The sequence below is a fragment of the Brassica oleracea genome, chromosome C9, assembly GCF_000695525.1.
Source record: "Brassica oleracea var. oleracea cultivar TO1000 chromosome C9, BOL, whole genome shotgun sequence".
NCBI classification, from domain to species: domain Eukaryota; kingdom Viridiplantae; phylum Streptophyta; class Magnoliopsida; order Brassicales; family Brassicaceae; genus Brassica; species Brassica oleracea.
In genome coordinates this window covers 25814527-25815510 of record NC_027756.1, presented here as the reverse complement: position 1 = coordinate 25815510, position 984 = coordinate 25814527, and the positions used below count along the sequence as shown (strand labels likewise).

Genomic DNA, 984 nt, shown 5'->3' with positions numbered 1-984 from the left:
AAGCATGAAAAGTTCGAAGGAAAAGAATAGACTCTTTGTGTTTAAATGGATAATCTTATTGGAATTAATAGATAAACGTCTAGCTCGAGTTTATGAAAAGTTTTGGCCCCGAAAAAAAAAAAGAGAAAAAGAAAGAAAATGGGGCTAGCAAAGTTGTTTAGAGCTAAGATTTGTTTAGAAGTTGAGAAAATCCTTTACAGATTTCAAAGAAAAGGAGTTTTATGTGCAAAGTGTTCTTGGGATCTTTTGGTGAGAGATGGGAGTTGAGTTTGACATTGGGAAGTGATTGTGTAACTTGTATGTTTGGGAAAAGGGTAGAACAATGGAGATTGAGCATTGTATGCATGAGTTGGTCCCTTTCTTAGATATATTATGTGCAATGTCAAGGCTACTTGTTTTGAGAGTAAACCACTTTAAAAGATCATGGATTTTGAACCTCTTGACCCATTTGAATAAAAGCTTTCCCTTACTATGAATGTGAGAGTTGGTTGATTTGAATGTGTGGATGCTTGATGATCAGTGTAAGGGCAAAAGGAGTTGAGATAGGCCTAGAGAAGCTAGAGTGTGCTCACGTTGGATTAGATGTTGAATTTGTGTGCTAGTTGTGTTTAGGTTGATTTGAATGTTTGGATGCTTGATGATGAGTGTAAGGTCAAAAGGAGTTGAGATAGGCCTAGAGAAGCTAGAGTGTAATAAGAGAGTGTGCTCACGTTGGATTAGATGTTGAATTGAGTGCTAGTTGTGTTTCTTTTGGCTATGAGCTCCCACCTTCAACCCTCTCTCTCTATGAGTTCTAGAAAGTTCACTTGTGGACAAGTAAAAGAACTAGTTTGGGGGAGTTGATATCTCGCATATTTCCACTGTTTTATCCATTCACCATCTGCATTTTGATCATATAGACTAGGATTTAGCCATGTTTAGGTTGAATTTTGCATACATGAGTCTTTATCAGGTATTGGAGTACCACATGAAGTTCTTGGAGAC

The 984-nt window shown here is 37.2% G+C and overlaps 1 protein-coding gene across 1 annotated transcript in view; it reads left to right on the top strand.

Moving 5' to 3' along the window:
• The window catches only part of LOC106314650, a 10679-nt gene extending 10077 nt beyond the window's left edge, over positions 1 to 602 (top strand). Inside the window, exon 3 of the mRNA XM_013752490.1 lies at positions 521 to 602. Coding sequence (XP_013607944.1) covers positions 521 to 602 — 82 coding nt within the window. The remainder of the gene's footprint in view (positions 1 to 520) is intronic.
• The last annotated feature ends 382 nt before the right edge of the window (positions 603 to 984 follow it).